The sequence below is a fragment of the Encephalitozoon intestinalis genome, chromosome XI (genome assembly GCF_000146465.1).
Source record: "Encephalitozoon intestinalis ATCC 50506 chromosome XI, complete sequence".
Taxonomy (NCBI): domain Eukaryota; kingdom Fungi; phylum Microsporidia; family Unikaryonidae; genus Encephalitozoon; species Encephalitozoon intestinalis.
Window position 1 is genome coordinate 13,446 of NC_014425.1, and position 22,229 is coordinate 35,674.

Here is a 22,229-nt window from a genome sequence, read left to right on the forward strand (position 1 = left end):
CAAAGAACTTTTTATTTTATACAACAAGCCAATATCAGAATTCTCTTTTTTAGGTACAATGTCTTGAGCCAAATATAAAATTTTTAAAACCTAGTCCCAAAATGGAACAGATTCTGGAGTTAGACAAGGATCTCAACATTGACATCTTTGACGAGGTTGTGATGAATGCAAACTGCCCAGATAACAGAAAGAAGGAGGAGGCCGAGAAGGTACTACTGAAATTCAAGGAACTTCCAAACTCATGGACGAAGGTGGATTACATCTTAAACAACAGTAAACACCAGGAAAGTCATTATGTGGCGTTACAGCTTCTAGAAGGAATGGTAAAGACAAAGTGGTCGTTATTTGATGAGGGGATGAAGCAGGGCCTCAGAATGTATGTATTCCAGCTGGTGGTTGAGAAGTCTAAGACCAAAAGCAAGGAAAACTATGTTTTGCAAGAGCTGAACACCATTCTTATCGAGATTGCAAAGAAAGATTGGCCCCGACGATGGCCTACCTTTATAACAGATCTTATCAATGTGTCTCAAGGAATAAGTATGGAAGTATGCAGAAATAGCCTTAATATTCTCAAACGTCTCAATGAGGAAGTCTTTATATTTTCTGAGGACAGTATTACAACTGTCAGAAAGAGAGTCCTAAGAAATCAGCTAAAGATTGAGTTCCCGCAAATATTTGGGTTTATAAAGACAATTCTTGAGTACTCTCGGAATTCCGAGATGGACGAGAGTCTCCTTGAAACAACACTTGAATCATTCCAGTGTTTCTGTGAGTCCATGCCTCTTAACTTTATCTTTCTCACAGAGATAATCGACTTGGTTCTGGAACACTTAAATTCCATGCACAGCGTTGCATGTCTGAGTTGCTTGATTGAAATTGTCGACCTAGGAAGGAACAGAAGCCTTTCTAGGACTCATGACATAGAAAGTGCAGAAAAGGAAAAGATTCTTATTATTCATAAGAGATGCATTGAGTTTCTCAAAATGTATTTTAATAAGTTCCAGGAGGAGAGGATTTATGAAGTGTACGGAGGTATGGACAAGTCAGAGAAAGTTTTTGTCCTTAAATTTGCCCAACTCTTGTCGTCTTTCTATGAAGTCTACATAGACTTACTAGAAGCCAAGGATATTGTAAATGCAAAGGCAGGGCTTGGCTATCTTATACAAATATCCAAGATAAACAACACAAACATCTTTTCGATTGCTTTTGAGATGTGGAATAAGTTTGTGTTTGACTTATACTCGGAGTTTCCATTTACTAGCCAGGATTCCTCGAAGAGATTGAGAAGATCTAATTATACCAGTATTTTGAACCAACTAATGGGAACTCTTGTTGACAAAATGCCCCGGCCAGAAGAAGTGTTTATTGTGGTTGACGAGTACAACCAGGTAATAAGGAAAAAAATGACTGACACAGACCAAATAGAATTCTACAGAAAGATGAGAGGATGCTTATATCACCTGGCTTTTCTTATTGAGGAAGACATGAAGAAGTATTTTATAAGTAAAGTTGGACTTCAGCTTGATGATAAAGAATGGGACTGTAATTATCTAAACAAGCTGTGCTGGGCCATCGGCTCTATATCTGGTGCGTTTTCGGAGGTCAACGAAAGGGAGTTTTTTGTTAACATCCTTAAGCATCTGCTGGCATTGTGCGAGATGAAGTCCTTTAAAACAGACAAGGCAGTCATAGCTTCTAACATCATGTTTATAATTGGCCAGTATCATCGGTTCCTTCTTCACAACAAAAGCTTTTTGAAAACCGTGGTAAAGAAGCTTTTTGAGTTTATGGATGAAGACCATGAAGGAATTAAGGACATGGCTTGTGATAATTTCTTTAAAATAGTAGAGAAGTGCCCTGTAGAGTTTCTCACTCAAAGAGAAAATGACGAGATTTTCATTGTCTACATATTGAAGAATCTTTCAGTAATCACTGGAACCTTGGAGTTTTATCAGAAGAGAATTGTTTATGAGGCACTTCTTATGGTCATACGGGAGGTTCCCAAAACAAGGGATTATAAGTCTAGAGTCCTAAGCTATGCAGATCTCCTTCTTTCTTCTCTTCTAAACTTTAATATTCTAGCCGATGAGTATATAAACAGACTCCCCAGCATGATATCCAATGTAGAAGAGGCCAAGATGGTTTCACATGTCCTAAAGTCGCATGCACTAACTTATAGGCTTCTTCCAGAAACATGCTCTTCCAGTTGCATCCAGATATTTCCAAAGTTCTTTGCAATCTTTGATATCTGCAACTCTATAACACTTGAAAGGAAAGAAGGAACAGCATTTAACAATGCCAAGGCAGTGAAAATGGAAATAATCGAGCTGTTTACTACCGTAATCGACTCCAAGTTTGTACAGGACGGCTTTGTAAATACGGTCTGCGAGAAAATTATTTTTGACTATAAGACTAACTCAGTCTACAAGGAACCTGCAATATTGGCTTTGGGTTCAAGCATAGTGCGGAATGTAGAGAATGATGGATCTGTTATATACCTGCAAAGAGAAGCATTTATGATTTCATCTTTGATCGAGCCATCCATTCCCTTTGTAATGCAGGCAGATGAAAATCTGGAGATCTCTAAAAACTATCTTTATCTTATAGAGAGCATGCTTCAGTTTTCCTTCAGCTCGTTCTTTTCATCTCTGTTTGGGCAACCCTCTTTTCGCCAAGTATACAATACTCTTCTGTATTCTCTAATCTGTATAAGAGATGTCTCGGATTTGTCTTTGAACTGTCTAACCATCCTCTTTAAGAAGTGCTATGAGCAGAAGATCTTCCAGTTTTATACGCAGAACTACATGTCCACTCTTGAAAACATCCTGGGAATAATATTTGACAAGGATATGAGATACAACTTTGATCAGCAGTGTCTTCTCCTTTCCTTTATGATTCGCATAAGCAAGGACATCCCAAGTCTCGATGGCATTAACTCTAATATCAATATCCTTTCGGAATACATCGTCGGTCTATTTGTAAAATCGTTTCCAAACATAACTCAAGAGTCTGTAAAGATATTTTCCGTAGGACTATTTGAGTTATGTGGAGACGACGAGGTCTTTAAAGAACATGTGGAGGACTTTAGAGTCAAGGTTTATGAGTTTGGCACAGATGAAGATCTTCAAGAAGAAATTGATCTCAAGGATGAAAGAATCAGAAGATGCAGAAATTAAACCAGCTTGTTGCTTTTAATACACTGTATCCAAAAGGCTCGGACATCTACTCACAAACTATTAGAAAAATTACAGTTGATATAATTAACAAACAACAATAAATGCTAGATCCGCGAAGATCGAGATCTCTGGCTCTTTCTATTAGATCTCCAATATCTCCATTGTTGTGTATAACCTCCTGGGCGAGCTCGATTTTTTTTTCTATGGGGAGCTGTAGGGCCAACCGCTCTTTCAGATACTTTAATGTTCTTCCCCTTTCTATCTGGAGTTCTTCATCACATGCAATCACTATTGTGTAAAAATAACGGTGAAGATTTAACTCAAACAACAATGGAATCTCGACAAATATGACTCCATGGCCTGCCAACAGCAAATAAATTATATTTTTCATTGTCTCTATGTATATCTTTGGCCTTATTCTTTTTTCGTGAGCTTCCTTGAAGCCCGGGTCGGTAAAGAACTTCTGAGATATAGTCTTCCTGTCTTCGCTCTTCAGCATCTTATGGACTATCCTGTCACAGTTGACAGTCCCATAACCTTGCCCTCTCAAGATGTTTAAAAAAGTCGTTTTTCCAGTTCCGGTGTTTCCAGTTATAGCAATAATTCTCATTCCCAAGGGACATCATCTGCATAAGTAAATAAATAGTAACCCTCAAAGCTTTTAAAAGAAGTTTTTAAGTTAAATTTAATATACTTCAATTAATCATCTGATTCCTCTTTTGTCCTTAAGTTTGTTTATCTTAAGTCTTTGAAAATCTAGAAGAACTGACAATCCCTTGGTATCATTGAGTGCAAAGTCCTCAATGTTGTTGATGTATGCCATTAGAATCTCCAGGACTTGGATTTCCTCATCATTTAAGTCATTGGGCTCCAAGCACATCATTGCCATGTATGCAAAGTTCTGGTAGACGGGCTTAAATTCGTCTTTAGCCATCACTAGGACTCTTTCAAGAAGAGCAACAAGTATGGAAGATGCGAGATGTTCTAAGCAAGATATTTCAACATTGGAAACAAAGGTCTCCAGGTTTGACTCAGATCCCTTGACGGCAATCTCGGCTGCCTCCTCAATCAGCCCTTCAGAAATAAGCCCTTTGATTTCGTTCTGCTTATTAAAGGAACTATGGAGGCAATCCACGGCTTTTTTAACATTTTTAAGATGATCTTCATTATGAATAAGCCTTATCTCATTGATCACCTGGATCCTCATTTCATCCATTGCTGCTTCTACTGCTGGCACTAAGGTCCCAAGAATAATCTTCTTAACACAATCCAAAATCTTAGACTCGTTAGATAAATCACTTTTAAGCTTGGATTCGAGACCGTTCAAAATTCCTATTATCCTTTCCAGTTCCCCTCCAGATAACTCTTGTGATCCTGAATTCCTTTGCGATTCCCCAGGCCTAGCTGATATTTCTATCAGTTTTCGGAACCGCTCGCTATTGTCTCTTTCAATCCTATCCATCTTCTTCTCAATTTTCTCTTGGACCTTCAGGATGGAATCTATCTTTTCACTCAAGAACTTAATCTCCCCACAATCACTCTTATCAGGTATATAAGGACTAAAATGGTCCATAGAAAATTCTTCCTTAGTTAGAACGCTTTTTTCTTCCGTTGTCCTGTGTCCATCTTTCCCTTCTTCATGGCTCCCCAAGAATAAGTTTGGACAAGGAGAGCTATCAAGAAGAGGAAACTTTCCACTAGCCCGAGAATCATTCTTATTTGTTTTTACGTCTCCACCATCAAATGAAATGCTATCCATCATTTCCGGATTGCCCTCCGGAAGGCTATCTGGAATATTGGCTGAATCTTTTGAGGTTGTGTTAATATCATCAGCTTCTTTAGGAAAAGATGTCTCGTCAGCTATTATTTCAGATATTTTCACAACATTGTCCTTGAGGCAAAGACTTATATATAATGGAGACGTCTTTAGATCAACCTCTCTCTCCACAAATAGATTTCCATTGCATTCATTAATCAAATACAAAACCTCTCCTACAACTACACCTACAGTATTACCTAACGGAAATACATTAGACACACGTTTAGACACTGGGATCTTTAGTTGGCTGATCAAGATATACTCTTCATCCAGCAAGAAAGCCCAGAGTTCTTTCTCCTTTCCATCCAAAACAAGAATCTTTCCTCCTATCTCGCACATTTGGTCTCCTTGAACCGGAAGTTCTTTTCCGTCTTCTCGGTGGAACCTAGACTCAACATTCATGAATAAAATCGAATTAACATAGAAAATACTGATGTTAAGCTTCGATTTTATTCCAGAGACGCACATTCGTCCTCTAAGAGCTCCTCCATCTTCCACAACCATGTTTATGTACAGAAGCTCATTCTTGGTGGAAATGTAGAAGACTTTACCAGACTGCCTGGTGACTTGAAGTACATTTCTTGAAATCACACTCCTCTCTTCGGCAGGATACCCATTAATAAACAATGAATATTGGAGCTTGTTGGATGTGTCTAAAGTTATGAAATACATCTTGTCTCCACTTCTGTGGAATATTACTTTACGTAGAGGAAATGGAAGAAAAATATAAGGTGACACCTGCTTAGGGTTAAACATTAAGTCTCTTCCATCAAAAGTGCAGAAGTAGTAATCATTCCCAGCCTCTATAATAGGGCATGATGCAAACTTAGTGGGATCAACTTTGACTACAAACTCATACTCGACTTCAATCTTTGAAACGGATTCTTGTCCATCAGGCTTCTTCTGTTTAAACAATGCCTTGAGGTTTTCATTAGACATTCGTGTTTTCCTCCTTACTACTTCTTCAATCATCCTGTCCATGAGGGCTTTTCTTCCTTCAGAAAAAATCTTTTGTATAGAACATTTATTATTAGAAATCCTTCTAAATCTATGATGTAATGTAAGGCCGTGGCTTTCCTACAGATCCAGGAAAGATATAAACATAAACAATATCAAACCATAGATCTAAATATTTACTTGGGGCTAATAACAATGTCAACAAGAATAGATCCCATACTAGCTGCGTTTATATCTTCCTTTCGTGAACTACCTATTCATGAAAAAGAAGGCAGAATAATAAAAGAGAGACGCAAGATGACTTCGTCTGCCGAGGCCGAACCACACATAAGGCACTCCAATGTATTGAAGTTCATATATATGAAAATGCTTTCCTATGAAGTAAACGAGATCGACTTCTTAAATGCCTGCGAATCAGATATTCTAAGAATAAAGACTGCCGGGTATCTTGGTCTGATGGCCATGGAAAGTGACGAGTATGTTATCATGGCAATAAACACTATCATGAAGGACTTGGGAAAAAAGGAAACAAGAAATGACGCATTGACTTCGATTTGCAATCTCAACAATGATGGAATGGCCCTTTCCAATCTCATGGGACATGTTTGTCCAAAAGGGAAGGGAGATCCATTCCACAAAAAGGCTCTTGTAGCATTTTTCCGATTGAATCCTGGTGGAAAAATCTCTATTGTAGGTCAAGATCCATCCGAGGTTTATGTTAAATCCCAGATTCTAATAGATATCTTTGGGAAGACTGGAAAAGTTGATCTGTCTGAAAACGACATATTATTTCTTCTTTCGCTTTTTATGAAGAGTGATAATCCCTTTCTCCGAATCAAGATTTTACAAGTTTTTGGAATACTCCATTCCAAGAATCAGTTATCTCTGGACAGAGCTTTTCTAGACACAATCGATGGGGTGATAATCCCTCCTAAAGACAAGGTACGTCCACAGATCGAAATAGCATTGGCCATTGAGGCTGTTGAGTTTCTACTGAAGATTGGAAAGATCACTCCAAAGGCAGAGGCATTTGTTCTTCGGCTTATAGAGTCACAAAATCCTAACTCAAGATATTTTGGACTCAAGATCGTAAGAAGGTACAAAATCCATAGAGATATAGCTATAGAATGCTGCATAAAGCTTGGTCTTCACCACGACCAATGCCTTAAAACACTCATCTCTCTTATAACAAGAAACAATCACAAAACAATATACAAAAAGAAAGAAGAGATGATATTCTACATGGAGAAGGGAGGAGCAGGCAAAAAAACGGTGAATGATGTATTGGCCACAGTGTTTTCAAAGCTCTTGCAGTATGTAAAAGACGAACATATGATAAAGATATATCAAGAAGTTCCGGAGATATGCCTGAAAATGCCCTTGGACAAAAACATTCCCAAAGGTTATATGTTAAAACTATTCAATAGAATCTGTGTGACGGTAAACAGTAGGTATTTTCCTTTGATATACCAACTGCTACAGTCTGGAATGGAAAACGAAGAGCTTTACACTACAATATTTGAAAGACATCTCAATATTTTATCAGTTAAAAGAAACGGAGGCTGGGAGATCTCCACTTTGATAAGACTACTCGATTGTATGTTGAACTTCGGATCCTTAACCCATAACCGTAATATACTAATTGCAAAATATAAGGAGATCTTAAAGGAGGAAGATACATCGGATATACTTGACATGTTATTGAACACAGCATATTTACTCAACACTAAACTTGGAGACTCGATAATCCATGTTGTCTCGGAACATTTTATCTACTTTACTGTTTCCAAGAACTACACCATCGAGTTTAGGACACCTCCAAGTCTTGAGATAAAACTTCTGGCTGGGAATGGAACGAGCATAGAAAAAGTATATGAAAAGCTTTCTGAAGAAGCTCGGACAACCTCTTTTCACATTGAAGAATCCTCCAAGCTGAATCTACAAGTGTTTGTAGGGAATCAGATCCACATATTGAATCTGGAGGTATGAGCGGGCATACTAACCAAATTTCAAACAAATAGGTTTTCCCAAGATAAAAGGGAAAGATAAGAAACTTTATTAAAGAAAAATACTAATACACGATCCTAAACAGCATCAAAAGCTCGGAGCCTAGGCTGTGAAGCTCTTCTCCATGAGCATTTTTAATTCTTTCCCTTAAGCTTTGGACTACTTCCTTGGATCTTCTTGGAAGATAGGGACGAAACAGATAGTTTTCCTTTATTATCAGGTCCAAAAGGAAATCAAGAGTTATCATTCTTAAATCGTTTGGGAAGAAAAGAGCGTATGGCTTACCTATTCCCTTTTCCATTATTGTCAGCACTACAGGAAAAAGCTTGTCTCGAATTTGCTCTTTCATCTGTTCATCTTCGTCTGGTCTATTACTGTCTTCGTCAATGTCCATCGGCTCGACTCCAGTGTAGATCTTTAAAATCTTAAATTTGAGATCTTCATATGCCAGGTCGTGTACAAGAATAGACGCAATGTTGTAGCATTTAGACTTGAGATGGAAGGCCTTGTCGTCAGTCAGTATCACAGGATGAACTTGCTTAGATGCAAAGTTCAAAATCTCATCATCGTTGTTCTTTGTGTTCTGTATCAACTTGGTGGTGTCCACAAGATCCATTGTACTGTCTTTCAATCTTCCCTCTAGCTCGGTTATTGGAGCATTATATACCTTCTCCAGAAATCTTATGGCCTCTCTGGCCTCCACCTTCTTTTTCTTGTTATAGTCCAACTCTCTTAGGACAACTTTCGATATAGACATAATAACATCTACAGGAAACTCGTCTTCATAGAGTCTCTTGATTACTTCCAGATGTGATATAAAAACATTTGTGTCTGGAACAATGGAGATCCTCAGCATTAAAGGGTACGGAAACATAAAACAAAGAGTCTTTCGTCTATTTTTAAATTATCTTTCAAGACTTATCCATAATCTCTTTATATGTTTTTTCTTTGGCTGAGGATGATAGCATACTGTGGAAGCCACAAAAAGGGCATTTCTCCCATGCAGATCTACACTTCAACATACTGTTGCAATTACTGCATCTAATGACACTCTTGATTTCCTGCCCTGGGTAAAGAAGCTCCATTTCAAGAATATGTTCAACCTTCTTGTTAATAGTGGAGGTATCCCCTATTGGCTTTGAGCATATGGGACAAGTGTAAGTCTCTCTTATGAATTCATCAAAGCATCTTTGATGCAAAGAATGGCCACACCTAAGGAGAACTAGAACCTCCATGCACCCAAGCATATCTTCTGCACATATGGGGCAGTTTCCAGAAGTGGTATTTTCCACGTGAATATGGTTTTTTGATCCTGTGGCTATAAGGCATGTCTGACATATATCACAGTGAAAAGCAACTTTAGGATCTCCCTTTCTGCATGCACTACACTTGTCGCAATGAAATATTTGGTCCCCAGAGCTGTCCCACAGGTTGCACTTGGAGCAGAAGTACTTAGATACGACCGAAAGACACTGCGAACAGGATTGTGTTTTTGGCTGTAATAGGTTACAGACAGTACATACCATGTGACTAATTTCATATCTGTTCGCCTTATGTTTCTCGGCATTGTCATGGCATAGTCTACATGGATATAGGTTTAAGCAGCATTCGAATCTAATTAAACAGGCATTTGAATAGTGTTGGCAAGGCATAAAAGTTATCTTTTACTCTTTAGATTTATTCCATAGATGAGACATGTTTTAGGTAAGAAATGGGAAATTGCTTGGCCCTGCCATGGGAAAGTTTGAACTATTCGATTTAGGATTTGAAGGAACAACAGTTAGAGATTGCCTTCGGTTTCAAAAAGAAAAGACTAATGACGTAATATTCTTTGATGATAATGGGATCTATGGATCCACATATTCTGGATATTCGGGCTTGAAGAACAGCAAATATATCAAGAATTGTATTCTTAATAAGGGAAGCGGGGAGTCCAAGCTCCTGCTTGAAGCGTTTCCTGCAGTATTTCGTCCTACAGATAAACATATGCCAAAGTTGAAGGAAACAGGGATGGCAGAATTTCTTACCTTAATAGAGATAAAGAAACATTTCTATATCGATTCTTCTGGAAAAGCACACCAAATACCTTATACTAGAACAGAGATTGCAGACTCAGATGTCTTAAGTCTTCGAGAAAAGCTTTTGATTGGGAAAACACTTAGGGGTGGAATGGCTCCAAATGAGCTTTATACTTTATTATCTGAAAAGTCAAGAGAGATATTAATTAATGGGATTATTGGTGAAGATAGAGATTACCTTGAAAAAATGTACAGGTACATAAGGAACTTTGGGAACACACCATTCCTGTATCCTCAGTATGGTTTCAAGGAAATATCAGAGATGTTCTCAAGATCCAATTCAATGTGTGGAGCCGGATATGTCCTTGACAGTGCACTAAAGGTTACCGGCAGAACTAGAGAATCGCTGGGCATGTTCTCTCCCGAAGAAAATGACGGAGAGGAGATTCCTTCGGAGTACATGCACAGAATCGACACTACCTATGGAACAATTTTTACAAAGAGGATCATAAGAGCTAAGAATGAGAAGCTAACAGGATATGTAAGAGTTATTAATACCAGAAGACCAACACTTGGAAAAACCTTTTTTGCTCTTGCATTAAGAGAAACTCTGATGAAGGTAATTGGGTTAAATTCTGACACTGACTGCTGTCCAGAAGGAACCTATCTTATATACATTATCAAAAAGGACAAACCTGTGGATGAAGAAGATCTTAAACTTCTTCATATGGAAGAAAAGGACATAATTGAAGATATCTCATATCAAACAAAATTTTCTTTTGAATCCGATTCTTTGGATGGATGATCTTCCTGTACCGGATAAAAACCATAAATTTGAATGTATTTTACTGTTTATTCCAATCTTCTTTATGCCTGTTTAGCCATATAAAATGTTGCTGTTCACCCAAAGTCGAAAAAAAACTTTCATTGTTCAATATACTGTTAACATTTTTGCTGTTTAGATACTCTAAAATCACCAAACATTGAGGATAAGCCAGAAATCTTGAATATTTTGGTGATTTCCAATATTCTAGATACTTCAGGTAGCTTCTGAACTCTTCAGATTCAAAGTAGCCTTCTCGAGCTAGCCACCGGAGGTATTCGGGATTACAAAGAAGCTGGACAAATTCCAACTCTCTTTCAAATCTTGAACCTCCCATGGGGATAAATGAATCATTCAATATGAAGTCTAGGAAGAATGTTCATAGATATGAGTTCTTGGAACAGAAGCTTACAAGCATATGGCATCTTTATCTTTGCTGGCTTTGTGTTCTTACAAGCAACACAGCAGCCCTTGAAGGCTAGTACTCCACACGGTTTGCATACATAGGCTTCAAACATATCCGAAGATATCATTAGTCTTTCTATAATCAGAGAAGACGCTCCATATCCTATTAAACAATCGCGCTCCATTTCTCCCAGCTTAAGACCTCCGTCTTTGCTTCTACCCTCTGTTGGCTGTCTCGTGAGTATTGCCCGGGGTCCCCGTGCTCTCATGTGGATCTTGTCTGCTACCATGTGCTTAAGTCTCTGATAAAATACTGGCCCAAAGAATATGTATGCAGTTAAAGGAGCACCAGTCGTCCCACTTGTAAAACAATCTTTTCCAGAGTAACTGAATCCGTGCTTGGCCAGAAGCTCGCATGTTTGCTCAACTGAGTTTTCTTTGAATGCAGTACTATCAAGTATTTGCCCTGACAACACTCCAGCCTTCCCAGAAATAAGCTCTATTATTTTTCCAACAGTCATTCTAGATGGAAATCCATGAGGATTCATAATGATATCTGGAGAGATACCCTGATCATTGAACGGCATATCTTCTTGCCCAACAATCAAACCTACAACCCCTTTCTGTCCATGCCTACTGCTGAACTTATCTCCGATCTCTGGAGGCCTTGTTTGGCGTAGCATAGTTTTTATGAGAATCTGATCCTGAGATTTGGTGATGAGAACCTTATCAATATACGCAGGGTCTCCTCGATGAACTTTACCTGTGAATTTATACACTCCTTCCACTGGCGACATCTTATTCACATATACAGTCCCATCTCTTATCATCTTTCCAGGCTTTCCCAATCCATCATCATCTAAGACACTTTCCTTTGGATTTGGCCCGAGGATATCAGACAAACCATTACTGTGCTTTTTCAACAAAGTCGTAATTGTTTTATATACTTCTACTCTGAAAAGACCTCTTTCAATCGACGTCTTGTTCAAGACAAGAGCATCTTCTATATCGTATCCGGAGTAGCTCATAACAGCGACCATTGCATTTTGTCCTGCAGGTATTTCATTGTAATTTATAAGATCTAGAATCTTGGTAGACACCATGGGCCGATGAGTGTATGTGAGTTGTAGAATCACAGGATCAAACCTCTTCTTAACATTCAGGGATATGTGTCCAATGGCCTGCTTTCCCATGGCACATTGGTATGTGTTCCTGGGACTTTGATTGTGATGGGGAAATGGCACTAGACCAGCTACATATCCTAGAATCGCAAACTCAGAAATCTCAAGATGTGTTGTTTCTTCGACTATGTCTTCAGGCCTAAGCGCCACAAGACAGTCGTTCTCTTCATTAACATCAAGGTATTCAACAAAGCCCTCCTCTAAAAGATCAGAAAATGACTTGTACTTGAGATAGCAATCAAAAAAGGATCTCTCGCTTCCCATCTCTATTTTCTCTGAAATATTCAAGGCCTCGAGATACTTGTCAACTTGGTTTGAAATTATCATCTGATTTATCCTTCCTTTGTCGATCACAACTAGTGGACGGCACACTCGGCCATTATCAGAAGCTACGTGGATAACCTTTTCAGCTGGTACCCTGTAAATGGATACAAACTTTCCAATAAGTCCTTTTCTTCTGTTTAGCCTGAATTGCTCTATAAGAAAGCCCGCTTTGTTGGTGATCCCAACGATATCCCCGTTTAGAAACACAGAAAACATATCTTTCTGATGTATCTCTCTTGTATAGACAGAGTTAATATCAACAACTCCAAGTCTGAACATTAGATCCAGCACTGGTCTTGTATCGGAGTTGGTTGTTATTTCCGCCAGCAAAGCAAGATTCTTCACAAGACCACATGACTCTCCTTCGGGTGTGTCAACAGGGCAAAGCATCCCCCAAGATGACGTATGAAGAGATCGAGGACCACTCACCTTCCTTGTTTTTTCAAAATGAGAGTTTATCTTTGTCATCATCCCCAATGCAGATATGTAGGAATGCCTTGACAAAACGTGCGTTACCCCGCTTCTTTCCATCCTGAACCTCTTTAGATTCCAGTTTCCTGTTGAAATTGCCCTCGAAAGAGTGGATGTAATCATATTGGCCTGCAGGTTCAGAAATGTCAATGCATCGAACTCTTGTGCTCTGGATCTTTTGCTCAATATCTTATCTATCGATTTCTTTAACTCAAAGTTAAATCTTTTGAATGTGTCTTCAAAAAGGATCGATAATAGCTGTCCAGCCAGCTCAAACCTCTTGTTCCCAACGAAATCTTTATCATCCTCCTTGAGTATGTTGAGTTTTGTTTGTACAAGCCTTCGGATCATTAGTGCTATGTAAATCCCTTTTTTCCTTAGATTACAACCTTCTGTCTGAACATTTGGCAATACTTTTTCAGACAGTATAGTCAGAACCTCTTCTATTCTATTGTCCTCTGGTTTTAACTTTATATAGTTGCTCATGTAAAGGAGAGCCTGGTCCTTAGTAAACACCTCCTTTGATATACACTCTCCAAAGCTAGGGACTATAATCTCAAAATACTCTTTTCCAATGCACTCCGCTATTTCCTTATCCTGTGTCAACCCAAGAGCTTTCATTGCGATTATTGCCGGGATCTCTTCGTTGAACATCGAACTCTTCAAGTAGTAGCAATCATCCTTGATGGTTACGGACGTCTTGCTCTTGTGTTCATCCGTGGAAGATGTAACAGAAGCAAATAGCCCTTTTGGCCCGGACTCGATAATGATCCTGTTCTTTGAAAGTTGTTCTTGTATTAATATCACTCTTTCAATTCCTCTAATAATAAAATAGCCTCCAACATCCAACGGACATTCCTGAGATTCTCGGATCTTCCTGTCTCTGGTTTTGTTACTTTCTATTATGCCCTTTGCTTCCTTTCTTAGATGGCATCTGCTACTTCGCAGCATCACAGGCATTTTTCCAATGCAAATATCCCTTTTAACAATGATTTGTCTGTTTCTGACATACTCTATGTCAACATAGATATTCGCAGAATATGTCATGTCTCTTAGCCTGCACTCTATCGGAAACACATCGTAGTTAACCATGTTTTCCTCTATACTTGGCATTCCAACACGAATGTCCAGATATTTGAGATAAAACGTATGATCGATGTCTGAATCGACAATCTGGTTTGCTCTTACAAGAGCCTTTATTTCATGGTCTACAAAGTAATCGTACGACTCTATATGCTGTCTTACAAGTCCCTTTTCCTTAAAAAAAAGCTTTATCAGCTCGAGTCTTTGATCTTCCTTCATCTAGGATGAACGCCAAAAATTTTACTGGATATAGATTGTGGAGAACACGAATTTACATCCGAGTCATTGCTAAGACCAAGCCAAATGTCGGATATTTGTTTTGTAAACACAAGCCCAGAAGATGCAAATAAAAGTTAAGACAATAGCTGGAAGAGACTTAGAGCTTACTGTTGATCCTGAGGACACTGTTCTAGATCTGAAGCAAAAAATAGAGAGCATCGAGTTGATCCCTGTAGAGCAGCAGAGGCTTGTAAGCAATGGGAGGATATTGATGAAGGAAAAAGACACACTTGCCAGCTTGAATATAATTTCTGGGAATGTTGTCCACATGGTGTTGGCCCTTAGGGGAGGATAGAGGATACGCCTGCTCCTCTATACGGTATTAGGAATGCAAAATAAACTTTAAATTGAGTTTAAAATGTGGAATCTGATAGCATATGCAGTGGGCTGTTTCCGGCAAAACTCTGGTGCAAGAGGGATTTGAACCCCCGCCTCAATGAGACTGGAGCCTAATTCCAGCGCCTTAGACCGCTCGGCCATTGCACCTTCTTAGCAACGAAAACATTCCCAATAGACAAAGATAAAATCGGCAGATGGAAGTGTAACATTTGTTTTCTACAGATACCTCCATAAATGGGAGAGAAGATGGCTGAAGGAGCCTGGATTTCTAGACTAGATTTTGAGGAGGAGTCCACAAGCAAGCCGTATTTTTCCCTGGACATTATGAGATGTAAGATATGTCTTGAGGTTTTCTATGTGAAGCACCATGAAAGTCATCCATGTTTTTCAAAGAACACGGTTGAACAGCACCACCAAAAGGAAGAGGACAGAGATCTATTGGAAGAATCTTCCAAAAGTGAGGAGAAAATAGTAGACATGCCTGACCATATTTTTCAAAATCACGAGGACAGACATCTGGAAGAGGCTCTCAACATAAAACCTGTGGTTAAGAAAGTCTGGAGGTTATCGTATGTGATGTTACTCGAAAGGGAAAACCTGTTTTGGATGGACGGATAGAGATGAAGAAGAAAAAAATGTTCATGTGCTCATCTCAAAAAAACAATGTAGTATAGCCCATTATGGATAAGGCATTGTCTCAGCTATCGGAGACGCTTCGGCATCCAAGTGATCTACAAACAAAGCTAGAGAGTATCGAAAGGTCCACCAGAGAAACATACGAACGCCATGACCAGAATCTTACAGGAATGATCTCCAGGTGTTATTCTAGCATACTGAACATATCAAAGAGGATATATGCACTGGAAGAGCACCTTAAAGACTTTGTAGAAAACAAAGACAGAAATGTACGGGTTCTAGAGGACTTTTTTTCTCTTGTGAAAGACTATAGATCTGTAAAGATGATATGCTTAGCACATTCAAACTTATGCCGAGTAATTGAGTTTTCCGACAAGCTAAAGGGCATAGAGGATCCTGTGGAATCAGAGGACATTGTTGCATACCACACCAAAGTATATGACTCCGAGGATTTTGGATGCCAATTAGACATGTATAACGCCGGGATATCGCACGACGACTATATCGAAGTCAATAAGGCACTAAACACAATAGAAAAAAACTCATTAGATTTTACTGCAAAAGTTCTTGAGGTTTGCGAAGAGTTCATTGAAAACCACGAGATTATGGGTAAGATAGTTCAGATTGTCGAGAAGGAAGAGTCTCGGGACGAATTAACGAGAAAAGTTCAAAAGGGCGAAAAGAGTGACGATCCAGTGCTCAAGGAGCTCTACCGAATGTATAAAATGTATGCAACAAGAAAGCCAAAAATGTTAAAAGATAAGGTAGTTAAGTCTATTAAGGTATCTGTGAAGACTAAGTTCGATAAGCTAGAAAACGAAGAGATATTTGTGAACAAGATGGATTTTGTATTGAACGACCTGTCATTTATCAAGGAGAACATAAAGCTAAGCTTCTATCCATTTGATGACATTCTTATGCTGTACCACAATAACCTGAAGGACTTCCTTGACAGGAATACAGAAAGGCTAGACGCCGGAGAAATACTAGCTATTGTAGAATATGTTGGAAACTACTACGATACTATTGAATCTAAATTCAATAAGATAGCCGATGCATTGGGGAAAAGGCTTTTGGGAAACGAGACAGAACTCCTTGAGAAGTATACAAGGACGGCACAGGAAAAGCTGAGGGAATGGATTATGAACATAAGCAAGATTGAGGTTGAGAAGTTTTATGCCAGAAGTGAAGAGCTTGCCAGAGACGAAGAAGACAAGCTTGTGAGTCCTGGGTTTGTCAGCCTCCTTCAAATAATAAGGATGCAGCTTGAGCCTATTGCATTCAACAATAGAATATTCGCACACATAACAAGGACAATTACAAAATATTGTGAAATGTTTAAGGAACATCTTGTTGAAGCAATGGATAAGGACTTTAAGCCATCTTGTGAAATGAATAGTAAGGTTGGATACGAAGATTTCTGCATTATGTTTGGAAACAGTGGTCTTAAGATAGCCCAGTACATCACGTCTTTGCCATCATACCATAACGATGAAGTTAAGGAGCTAGGTGATATATTCATCGATATCTTAAAAGCTTCCAACACATTTCTGTCTGAGTTTATTATATACTCATGCCAGCCTGCAATCGATAAGATATTCACAGATGAATGGTACAGGGGGAACATTACAAAGATTGTGGTTTTAACTTTGCAGGATTTTCTTTCCGACTACCAGAACACCATGAGCGAGTACTCCTTTGTTACATTTATTCACGAGCTTTCAACATCTATTGTATTAGCTTACATGAAACAATTGGGGAGAAAGCGAGCCACCATAGCTGAGGAATGCAACAAGGTTTTGAAGTCGGATCATACAAAATTGTATGAGCTGCTTAGTGGGTACGGAGATAAGGAAGATGTAAAGACCTGTCTTTCTCCAATTCTCAAGGTCATTCCGTTGATGGATACAAGAAACGACGATCTCTTCATTGTAGAAGTGAAATCTTTGAAGCTTATATATCCGGACATCAAAAGGAGTTTTATCAAAACAATTATAAAGAAAAGGCAAGACCTCACCGAGGATCAAAAGAAGACACTCACAGACAGACTTAAGGAATGCTTTGTGGAAGAGGCTAGCAAGGAAAAGACGATTTTCTCTCGCTTGCTCAATCTGTAGATAAATGAATTTTCCAAGACAAAATCCGTTTTATTTCTTCTCTTTGTAAAGATACTTCTTTAAAAAGCTTCCAATCATTGTGTTTGAAGACGCTTTCCCTCTAACAAATAAGACCTCATCATTTGCACTTAAGCTTAGGAAAAAACAAAATGGAGTTGTCCAGACTAGTGCAAAATAGAGGATTATTTCTGCTCCGTAGATAGAGGGATTAGAAAAAATCAACCTTATGACAAGGAAATGGTTGAGAAGAGAGGCAATTGTTCCATATATGAAGTATGGATTGTCTAACTTCACAAGAGGATAGATATCCAGGAGACAATAAAATGCATATTGTATCGACAGACTGAAAAGAATTTGAAAAATGGAGACGCCTCTCAGTAAAAGAATGAAGTGAAGCCCCGCTGATATCTGTATAATTGTCTCTATGTGCTTCTTTGCAGCGTATGCTTTATCTTCGATGTAATCTATGGCCTTTACAATACCTATTCCAAGCCCTATGAGGCCTCCTACCGACCCAAGAATCAGGAACAAACTTTTCAGAAAGACCAAGAGCATTTGATGGGGATGTTTTTGTAGAAATATAAGAGTTACGAGCTCTTTGTGATACAAGACAAATCCAATTGAAAGTTCCAAAACACCATACGATACAATGCTTCAAATCAACCGGCCAAACAACAGTTTGGATTTACTAAAACCTTAAAGGAGGAACATCCGATCTTGCAGAGGAGATATTTGTTTAATCATGTAATACTAAAAGTTAGCAGGCAAATTCCTTCCAATGAATGTTACATCTTCAATGACTTTCTTATCCTCTTGACTCTGGATTTCCAATCTGGGGTCATCGTAATTTATAGACGACTCCATTATCTTCATTTGATTTTCAAGCACGCCTTTTAGAAATTGATCAAATTCTTTCCTGCCATTTCCTTCGATGAGTCTCCTCAGGCGCTCGACTGCTCCGATACTTACACACATATCCACCTCCATGGCCAGTCTGATGCAAGGATCCGAGAGTTCTAAAGACGTCACGGTTTCAATAGTAGTATAAAAAGTCTTTTTGGAGCCTGTAGACAGATAATAAAGGAGCATATATGCCTTTATAAGAGCGCTGTTGTCTGTAGAAGGGCTACAGGAAAGATAGGGCCCAAAATACATCTCTACCATTTCCGGATCCCCCTTCTTTATCCCAGTTAGACAGAGTGATTCTACTTCATTCAATTGTTTATTCATCCAAAAGCCCTCCTTATGAATTTTATTTCAAATAAAGCTAAATAGGATTTTAAGAGGCTTCTTTTAGATGATTCGAAGTAGTTCGGGCCCACAAAACCCTTGGTATTCCGCTGTGGTAGTGACATTGGCGCAATAGGTAGCGCGCTGGTCTCATAATCCAGAGGTTGCGAGTTCGAGTCTCGCATGTCGCATTTTAAACTTGCAAGCAGCTTTATACTTTATTAGCTTGGTCTTATGCAGTTCGGAATGTATTTCCTTCTCTACCTATAAATCTCTTTCTCAGGAGAAGATCAACAAATATGTTTATCTTTTCTCTTGGGATTGTAGAAATCTCATTGTAAATCTCCTCCAACGTGATTGGGGCCCTCGAGATAATCTCGTACACTAGAAAAAGACCCTCTTCGTTCCTGAACAATGGAGGAAGCATGCCAGGATTAAACGGAAATATGTTATCAGATGACTCTGTCTCTTCGTAGGACTCAAAGGCTTTTTCTTCTACTATTTTGACAAAGCTTGATGATTCGTTTTCAGCGTTACTTGTGTGGAACCTTGCCGAAAGATCTCCGAGAAACGTCTTGTTTAACATCTCCGACGAGGTACTGTCAACAAATGGATTTCTTGGAGATGAAAGCTTCATCGATATTGGACTTCCTTCGGTAACACATATGTTTTGGAAGCTGGGCTCTTCCACCAATCTTGGCTCATTTTCTGTGGTTAGTAACTCGCTTTCTTCGCTTTCGGATGATTCAACTGAAAAAAACCTTATCCATGGACTTAGGCCTTCGCTTATTTTTCGGTTGTTCTTACCTATGCTTTCAATAGACCCTCGTATGTTTCTCAATGTTCTGTTGATGGAAGAAAACGTATTGTCTATCTCTTCTATTGTGCGGATTATTTCCTCTTCAATCTCAATCATCAGGGTGGAATTGCAGAAAGGAAATTAGAATCGAATCAAGCATAACAAAGGCCTGGCCCGATTAACAAATAATGTCTTGTGTTTCAAAAAAAAGTGAGTTTTTATAGATGGCAAGCTCCAAACTGTTTTGCTGCTTTCCAATAGTTCCTTTTAATTGAGGATAATAAGTGCTACAAGCTTCACTCTTCTAGGATTTTATACACAAATGCTTTTGTTAGTAATTCCTGTAGATGGATACGCTTCACTCGTTCTTTGGGAAAAAGATGTCGCGAGAAGCCGACAGAGTACTTTTAGGAGTGGGAAGAAAAAGAGACGAGAAGCTCGGGCTGAAGATGCACATGGAAAACTCGGCAAGAGATGTGAATTCCCTTGCAATTTCTGCATTCTGCCATGAATTTGGAATAGGAACGGCTGTAGATATGAAGAAAGCTGAAATGAGATACAGCAAGGCGGCATTGAGCGACAATGGTCTCGCATTGATCAGACTAGCATTTATAAGGTGGTTTGGAAGACCTACAGCGACAATAGACAGGGAAGAGGCCAAAAAGATCCTTGACAAACTAAAACGCCTAGGTAGAAAGAGTGTGGAATGGCTCTTTTATGCAAATAAGTATGGAAATCCCTATGCCAAGTATTGTTTGGGTGTGTGCTACCAAGAGGGTTATGGTGTTCCAATAGACCCATTGTTGGCTGTAAAGTATTACAGCGAAGGAGCTTATGAGGCGAACATTTGCTCAATAGGAATACTCGGATATTGTTTTCTAAAGGGCTTTGGAGTGGAAAGAAATGAGGAAATAGCCGTTGAGCTGTTCAGATATGCATCCGAAAAGAAAGACTCAACAGCCCTATATAACATAGGATTCTGTTATGAAGAAGGAAAGGGTGTGGTGAGAAATCTTGTTAAGGCCTTTGAGATGTATAGACTGTCGGCGAAGATGGAGAATTCATATGCTCAAAATGCACTAGGAAATTGTTATGAGGAAGGTAAAGGTGTTAACAAAGATCTTCACAAGGCTTTTGAGTTTTATAAAAAAAGTGCCTTACAAGGATACCCATCTGGCCAGTGCAACTTAGCATTCTGCTATCAAAAAGGAATTGGAATAAAAAAGGATTTGCAGAAAGCCTTCGAGTGGTATAAGAGAGCTGCAGCTCAAGGGCTCAGTAGAGCGAAACATAACATCGGATATTGTTATCAGAATGGGCTGGGAACTCCTCCATGTATGTCCAAGGCTGTCCACTGGTATAAAGAATCTGCATCTGAAAATAACAAATATTCAATACATGCACTAGGAGTCTGCTACCAACATGGGTATGGAGTGCCCAAGGACGAGAGATTGGCTGTGAGATACTTTGGAGAAGGTGCTAAGATGGGTTTTGATGAAGCAATTATAAGCCTTGCGCTATGTTACAGGTCTGGAACTGGAGTCCGGGTATCTCCGGAGAAGTCCTTTGGGCTTATAAAGAGGGCTGCGAAGATGAACAATTCTTCAGCTCAGAATACCTTGGGATATTATTATGAAGAGGGATACGGAACACCTAAAAATATAAAGGAAGCCATCAAGTGGTATGGAATGAGTGCTAAACAAGACAATTCGTGGGCATTGTTCAACTTAAGCAACTTATATTTTAATAGGAGTCGCTCTTCTACAGATAAAGAGGTTGGAATGCGGCTTCTGATTAAGTCAAGAGACTTGGGAAATCCCAAGGCAATGGACACCTTAGGATATTACTTTGAAAAAGGTATTGGGGTCGAAAAGAATCCAATGCTCGCTTTCGAGCATTACAATCAAGCACTACAGGGCGGATACTTGAAAGCCGGATATAACCTTGGAAGATGCTATGAGAGCGGTATTGGAACAGAAATTGATTTGGACAAGGCTTTGTATTATTTCTACAAGGCATCGTCCGCCGGAGAAGAAACCTCCCTACAAAAGCTCAAAAAGATATTGTCTTCCTTGGTCGAGCCAAATCATATGCTCATTCCTCCTTACGCCTGACCAAAGACAGATTCACTTGAATTTGTTTTTATAGTTATGCCAGAAATTGATCCTATTTTTGAGCCTGTTTGGGATGAACTTAGGATCTCCTCCTTTTGCATAGTCAACGTATATTAGATTTCCCCCGATACTGTGGTACTTCCCAGGGACATCATCTATATTTGCATTCTCCTCGACTGACACAAAAGCATACCTTTTAAATACCTTTATATCTCTTATTGGGAATCTTTCACAAAAGGCCTCTTTCAGTGCTTCTTTTGCCGTCGCCCCAGCTATAAACAGCTCATTCTTCTTTCCTCGGGATTTCAGATGCTTTATGAACTTCGATATTCCCTCTACTCTTGGCAACTGCTTTTTCCTCCCCTGGGAGACAAAAGGTACTAAGGGTGATAGATGTTTGTCAAATGGTGCTTGTCTAATTAGATCCTTCATCTTGTGCAGATTCAAGGGT

General features: G+C 39.1%; 17 protein-coding genes and 2 non-coding genes across 19 annotated transcripts; 8 read left to right on the forward strand and 11 right to left on the reverse strand.

Annotated features, from left to right (window-relative positions):
- Positions 1-101: 101 nt before the first annotated feature.
- On the forward strand, positions 102-3,176 carry Eint_110110 (exportin 1; the record flags this gene model as incomplete). Its single annotated transcript, XM_003073827.1, has 1 exon — positions 102-3,176. The coding sequence occupies one exon, from the start codon at positions 102-104 to the stop codon at positions 3,174-3,176; it is 3,075 nt and encodes a 1,024-aa protein (XP_003073873.1).
- A 46-nt stretch (positions 3,177-3,222) lies between these two features.
- On the reverse strand, positions 3,223-3,786 carry Eint_110120 (dephospho-CoA kinase-like protein; the record flags this gene model as incomplete). Its single annotated transcript, XM_003073828.1, has 1 exon — positions 3,223-3,786. The coding sequence occupies one exon, from the start codon at positions 3,784-3,786 to the stop codon at positions 3,223-3,225; it is 564 nt and encodes a 187-aa protein (XP_003073874.1).
- A 93-nt stretch (positions 3,787-3,879) lies between these two features.
- On the reverse strand, positions 3,880-5,976 carry Eint_110130 (uncharacterized protein; the record flags this gene model as incomplete). Its single annotated transcript, XM_003073829.1, has 1 exon — positions 3,880-5,976. The coding sequence occupies one exon, from the start codon at positions 5,974-5,976 to the stop codon at positions 3,880-3,882; it is 2,097 nt and encodes a 698-aa protein (XP_003073875.1).
- Positions 5,977-6,147: 171 nt separating this feature from the next.
- On the forward strand, positions 6,148-7,941 carry Eint_110140 (uncharacterized protein; the record flags this gene model as incomplete). The annotated part of the gene is made up of 1 exon (XM_003073830.1): positions 6,148-7,941. One exon carries the CDS (start codon positions 6,148-6,150, stop codon positions 7,939-7,941), a length of 1,794 nt encoding a protein of 597 aa, XP_003073876.1.
- Positions 7,942-8,023: 82 nt separating this feature from the next.
- On the reverse strand, positions 8,024-8,815 carry Eint_110150 (uncharacterized protein; the record flags this gene model as incomplete). The annotated part of the gene is made up of 1 exon (XM_003073831.1): positions 8,024-8,815. The coding sequence occupies one exon, from the start codon at positions 8,813-8,815 to the stop codon at positions 8,024-8,026; it is 792 nt and encodes a 263-aa protein (XP_003073877.1).
- A 55-nt stretch (positions 8,816-8,870) lies between these two features.
- On the reverse strand, positions 8,871-9,611 carry Eint_110160 (CHY zinc finger domain-containing protein; the record flags this gene model as incomplete). The annotated part of the gene is made up of 1 exon (XM_003073832.1): positions 8,871-9,611. The coding sequence occupies one exon, from the start codon at positions 9,609-9,611 to the stop codon at positions 8,871-8,873; it is 741 nt and encodes a 246-aa protein (XP_003073878.1).
- An 82-nt stretch (positions 9,612-9,693) lies between these two features.
- On the forward strand, positions 9,694-10,782 carry Eint_110170 (RAB protein geranylgeranyltransferase subunit A; the record flags this gene model as incomplete). Its single annotated transcript, XM_003073833.1, has 1 exon — positions 9,694-10,782. One exon carries the CDS (start codon positions 9,694-9,696, stop codon positions 10,780-10,782), a length of 1,089 nt encoding a protein of 362 aa, XP_003073879.1.
- Positions 10,783-10,822: 40 nt separating this feature from the next.
- Positions 10,823-11,137, reverse strand: Eint_110180 (Rad5p-binding protein; the record flags this gene model as incomplete). The annotated part of the gene is made up of 1 exon (XM_003073834.1): positions 10,823-11,137. One exon carries the CDS (start codon positions 11,135-11,137, stop codon positions 10,823-10,825), a length of 315 nt encoding a protein of 104 aa, XP_003073880.1.
- A 13-nt stretch (positions 11,138-11,150) lies between these two features.
- Eint_110190 (DNA-directed RNA polymerase III subunit 2) lies at positions 11,151-14,483 on the reverse strand (the record flags this gene model as incomplete). Its single annotated transcript, XM_003073835.1, has 1 exon — positions 11,151-14,483. The coding sequence occupies one exon, from the start codon at positions 14,481-14,483 to the stop codon at positions 11,151-11,153; it is 3,333 nt and encodes a 1,110-aa protein (XP_003073881.1).
- Positions 14,484-14,604: 121 nt separating this feature from the next.
- On the forward strand, positions 14,605-14,838 carry Eint_110200 (ubiquitin-like protein; the record flags this gene model as incomplete). Its single annotated transcript, XM_003073836.1, has 1 exon — positions 14,605-14,838. The coding sequence occupies one exon, from the start codon at positions 14,605-14,607 to the stop codon at positions 14,836-14,838; it is 234 nt and encodes a 77-aa protein (XP_003073882.1).
- A 110-nt stretch (positions 14,839-14,948) lies between these two features.
- Eint_110210 lies at positions 14,949-15,023 on the reverse strand. Its single transcript has one exon. It is a non-coding gene; the product is annotated as a tRNA-Leu (tRNA).
- Positions 15,024-15,116: 93 nt separating this feature from the next.
- On the forward strand, positions 15,117-15,500 carry Eint_110220 (uncharacterized protein; the record flags this gene model as incomplete). The annotated part of the gene is made up of 1 exon (XM_003073837.1): positions 15,117-15,500. The coding sequence occupies one exon, from the start codon at positions 15,117-15,119 to the stop codon at positions 15,498-15,500; it is 384 nt and encodes a 127-aa protein (XP_003073883.1).
- Positions 15,501-15,562: 62 nt separating this feature from the next.
- Eint_110230 (exocyst complex subunit Sec6) lies at positions 15,563-17,635 on the forward strand (the record flags this gene model as incomplete). Its single annotated transcript, XM_003073838.1, has 1 exon — positions 15,563-17,635. One exon carries the CDS (start codon positions 15,563-15,565, stop codon positions 17,633-17,635), a length of 2,073 nt encoding a protein of 690 aa, XP_003073884.1.
- A 30-nt stretch (positions 17,636-17,665) lies between these two features.
- Eint_110240 (transmembrane adaptor Erv26-like protein) lies at positions 17,666-18,190 on the reverse strand (the record flags this gene model as incomplete). The annotated part of the gene is made up of 1 exon (XM_003073839.1): positions 17,666-18,190. The coding sequence occupies one exon, from the start codon at positions 18,188-18,190 to the stop codon at positions 17,666-17,668; it is 525 nt and encodes a 174-aa protein (XP_003073885.1).
- A 195-nt stretch (positions 18,191-18,385) lies between these two features.
- Positions 18,386-18,865, reverse strand: Eint_110250 (uncharacterized protein; the record flags this gene model as incomplete). The annotated part of the gene is made up of 1 exon (XM_003073840.1): positions 18,386-18,865. The coding sequence occupies one exon, from the start codon at positions 18,863-18,865 to the stop codon at positions 18,386-18,388; it is 480 nt and encodes a 159-aa protein (XP_003073886.1).
- Positions 18,866-18,983: 118 nt separating this feature from the next.
- Eint_110260 lies at positions 18,984-19,056 on the forward strand. Its single transcript has one exon. It is a non-coding gene; the product is annotated as a tRNA-Met (tRNA).
- A 41-nt stretch (positions 19,057-19,097) lies between these two features.
- Eint_110270 (uncharacterized protein) lies at positions 19,098-19,781 on the reverse strand (the record flags this gene model as incomplete). Its single annotated transcript, XM_003073841.1, has 1 exon — positions 19,098-19,781. The coding sequence occupies one exon, from the start codon at positions 19,779-19,781 to the stop codon at positions 19,098-19,100; it is 684 nt and encodes a 227-aa protein (XP_003073887.1).
- Positions 19,782-20,011: 230 nt separating this feature from the next.
- Positions 20,012-21,778, forward strand: Eint_110280 (Sel1 repeat-containing protein; the record flags this gene model as incomplete). Its single annotated transcript, XM_003073842.1, has 1 exon — positions 20,012-21,778. One exon carries the CDS (start codon positions 20,012-20,014, stop codon positions 21,776-21,778), a length of 1,767 nt encoding a protein of 588 aa, XP_003073888.1.
- Positions 21,779-21,790: 12 nt separating this feature from the next.
- Positions 21,791-22,210, reverse strand: Eint_110290 (uncharacterized protein; the record flags this gene model as incomplete). The annotated part of the gene is made up of 1 exon (XM_003073843.1): positions 21,791-22,210. One exon carries the CDS (start codon positions 22,208-22,210, stop codon positions 21,791-21,793), a length of 420 nt encoding a protein of 139 aa, XP_003073889.1.
- Positions 22,211-22,229: the final 19 nt, after the last annotated feature.